This window comes from Chelonoidis abingdonii, chromosome 1, assembly GCF_003597395.2.
Source record: "Chelonoidis abingdonii isolate Lonesome George chromosome 1, CheloAbing_2.0, whole genome shotgun sequence".
Classification (NCBI taxonomy): Eukaryota; Metazoa; Chordata; order Testudines; family Testudinidae; genus Chelonoidis; species Chelonoidis abingdonii.
The window spans coordinates 369,065,029-369,067,995 of record NC_133769.1 but is presented as its reverse complement, the minus strand read 5'-3'; the positions used below and the strand labels follow the sequence as shown (position 1 = coordinate 369,067,995).

At 47.0% G+C, this 2,967-nt stretch overlaps 1 protein-coding gene across 1 annotated transcript; it reads right to left on the bottom strand.

Annotated features, from left to right (window-relative positions):
• Positions 1-1,058: 1,058 nt before the first annotated feature.
• On the bottom strand, positions 1,059-1,994 carry LOC116828559 (olfactory receptor 51G2-like). The gene has a single exon (XM_032786886.2). The coding sequence runs from the start codon at positions 1,992-1,994 to the stop codon at positions 1,059-1,061; it is 936 nt and encodes a 311-aa protein (XP_032642777.2).
• Positions 1,995-2,967: the final 973 nt, after the last annotated feature.

The window sequence follows — 2,967 nt, the reverse complement described above, 5'->3', positions numbered from 1 at the left end:
AGCCCAGGAGGCAGGACCTCAAGGAGAAGAGGAGGAGCAGAACATGAAGCCTTGTCGGGGGAAAGATGGGGCAAAGGCCTTAGAGGAAGAGGAGGAGGAGTGGGTGCAGCCTCAGAGAGAAGAAGAAGGGCAGGGGCAGGGGCAGAGGGAGGCAGGACTCCTTCAGGTGTCCTCTTTTTACCTTTAGAAAAGGTGCTCACCCCAAACTGCATGAGCTAGGCTGGGATAGGAGCCAGTTGTGCCTTGCTGGGTGAATTAAGATGCATTTCCACCCTTTTCAAAGCAGCTGGGGCAGCACAAATGGAGGGAATCTTGGCCTAAGTCTTTTGCCAGGACTCGTGTGTCTCAGCCCCTCACTCACAAATGCAGCTCTGCTCTGCCTCAGTGGCTCAGCGGGTGTGCTGTGTGCAGAGCCATCAGTGTGGGAGGGGCTGCCTGAATGTCTTCTCCTGGGGCTCCTGTGTTAATGAGGTGTCTAACACGACTCAGTCACAAGCACCTGGCTGAGGGCGTGGGGGAAGGGTGGGGCTCCATGCCCCTTGAATAGCCCCTGTCCACAGGTGGTTCAGGCCCATCGATCACGCAGCACCCAGAGCACTCAGGAAAGGCCAAGACTGTGACTGCAGAACAGCTCTGCAGCTTTCATCATGGTCCTTGGATGTTTAGCCAGTGACAGGACAGTGACAGGCCAGGTGTAAAGGAAAACAACATCCACATCCCTTCTCTTTACAGAGAGTATAGAGAGGAATTCTGAGGTTGGAGCAGCCACCGATACAGCTCTTTAGGGACCAACATCACACCAGTCCCCTGACTCTCCATGAACACAGTTACTTTGTAAATGCTGCTCCAGGCCTTGGTCTCCTTCCCAATTGCACTGTCCTCCCTCACCACCCCCTCTCCTCTTGCTCTTCGACTCCATCTGAACTTCTCTCTAGAAAGTGGAGATCAGTAGCTCATGTCTTCTCGGATGGAAGGGTCCAGGATGGCATAGATGGCTGTGGTCTGTGTTTTTTGACTCCCAGGTCACTAGTATGGGAGCAGTGTGAGGAACTGACCCTTCAGTTGATGAAGACCCTGATTATCCTCGCACGAAGGTGTTTGCTTTTCATGCTGTACACAATGGGGTTAATTAGGGGTGGGACCAGCAGATAGAAGTAACCCAGGACAAACTGAAGCAAGTGGGAAGAGCTATTCCCAAATCTGTGTATCACAGACAAGCCGATCTCTGGTATGTAGAAGAGCAGGACGGCATAGAGGTGGGAGATGCAGGTGTTCAGTGCCCTGAGACACTCCTCATGGGACATGACACTTTGCACTGTTTTGAGGATCATCACATAAGAGAGGAAGATGAGCAATGAGTCCAATCCCATGTTTAAGAGTACAGTAGACACGCCATAGATATTGTTGACTGTGATATCTGCACAAGCCATCTTCATGACCTCCTGGTAAAAGCAGTAGGAATGGGAGAGGACATTAACTCGACAGTATTGGAACCGTTTCAGCAGAAAAGGGAGTGGTAATACTGTGACCACCCCTCTTAGCACACACAGCAGACCCATTTTGGCTAACCTCGGTGGAGTTAAGATGGAAGAATATCTCAGCGGGTTACAAATTGCGATGAAGCAGTCAAAGGCCATCAACAAGAGCACGGAGGATTCCATACCTTGAAGCAAGTGGATGAAGAACAGTTGGGCAAAACAGGCATCGAGGCTGATCTCCCTAGAGTTGAACAAGAATATAGCCAGTATTGTAGGTATGGTGGTTATTGATAAGCCAAGGTCTGTGATGGCCAACATGGAAAGTAAAATGTACATGGGCTCATGGAGGCTTGGATCTGTTTTTATAATGAACAGAATGACTGAATTTCCTACTATCGAAATAACATACATTAGGCAGAAGGGGACAGAGATCCAGAAATAGATATCCTCCTTCCCAGGTATCCCGGTGAGAAGGAACACTGTAAATTGGAAGTTGGTGTCATTGACAGCTGACATAATGTACTAGGCATGTCCAAGGAGTTTTCAACATTCCTTCCTGAAAGGAAAAAGAACAGGAGACTAACTGATATTTAACTACACACCTTTCTGCTCTCTGTGCAAGTCTAGAGACTCCCAGGAGATCAAGGAAGATCAGCAAAAACAGACTTTTTGATTTACACCATTGATAGGAAAATAGGCACTGCCGGAGTGAATCAGACCTGCAGTCCATCTAGCTCGGTATCCAGTGGCCAGTTCCAGAAGCTTCAGAGGTAGGTGGAAGAAGCACTTCAATAGGCAGCTATGAATAACCTGCTCTCAGAGAAAATTTCCTCCCGACACCCACTAGTTAGATGTATTTCATCGTGTAAATCAAGAGGGTTTAGAGCCCTTCCAAGACTTTTTTTTTAAATGCTCACTAATGAAATTGGATTTTCTGATTACATCTATAAGCACCCAATCCCTCTTTGAATCCTGCTATGCTCTGATCCCCAATGATATCTTGTGGCTGGGAATTCCACAGCCTATTTGATAACTATGATTTTACAGTTGTAACTTTCACACAGAATCCCTTTCTGACCCTTCAGTTCTGAGTGTGGCCCAGTGTATCATAACATGTGCATAAAAACATGGCAAGTGCATGATGGAAGTGATCATTGTATTATCTGTCCTCCGTTGAAGCTATTTATAAATGTGTTTAATTGCCTCATTATATACATTTTTTTTTTACTTTCTCCACTCCTCAGAGTTGAAATTCTGCCACTGCCTCTTTGTAGCACATGGGATCAATTCTCAGGGCCAGGTTCTGAATTCAGTAACAGTGACTTCAACTGCATCACTCCAGATACACATGTGTAAATTCAGTCAGAACTGACCTCTATTAACGTTCCCTTACCAAATGCTCCCAGTGATACACCCTGGCTCTCAAGAATCCCTTCAAGAGAAACTGAAGTGCTTTGCCTAATCAGGATTGACTGATTCCAGAAAACTC

What these genes read in the sequence shown, in the direction of transcription:
- LOC116828559 (XM_032786886.2), bottom strand. Translation starts at nt 1,994, where the DNA reads ATGTCAGCTGTCAATGACACCAACTTCCAATTTACAGTGTTCCTTCTC.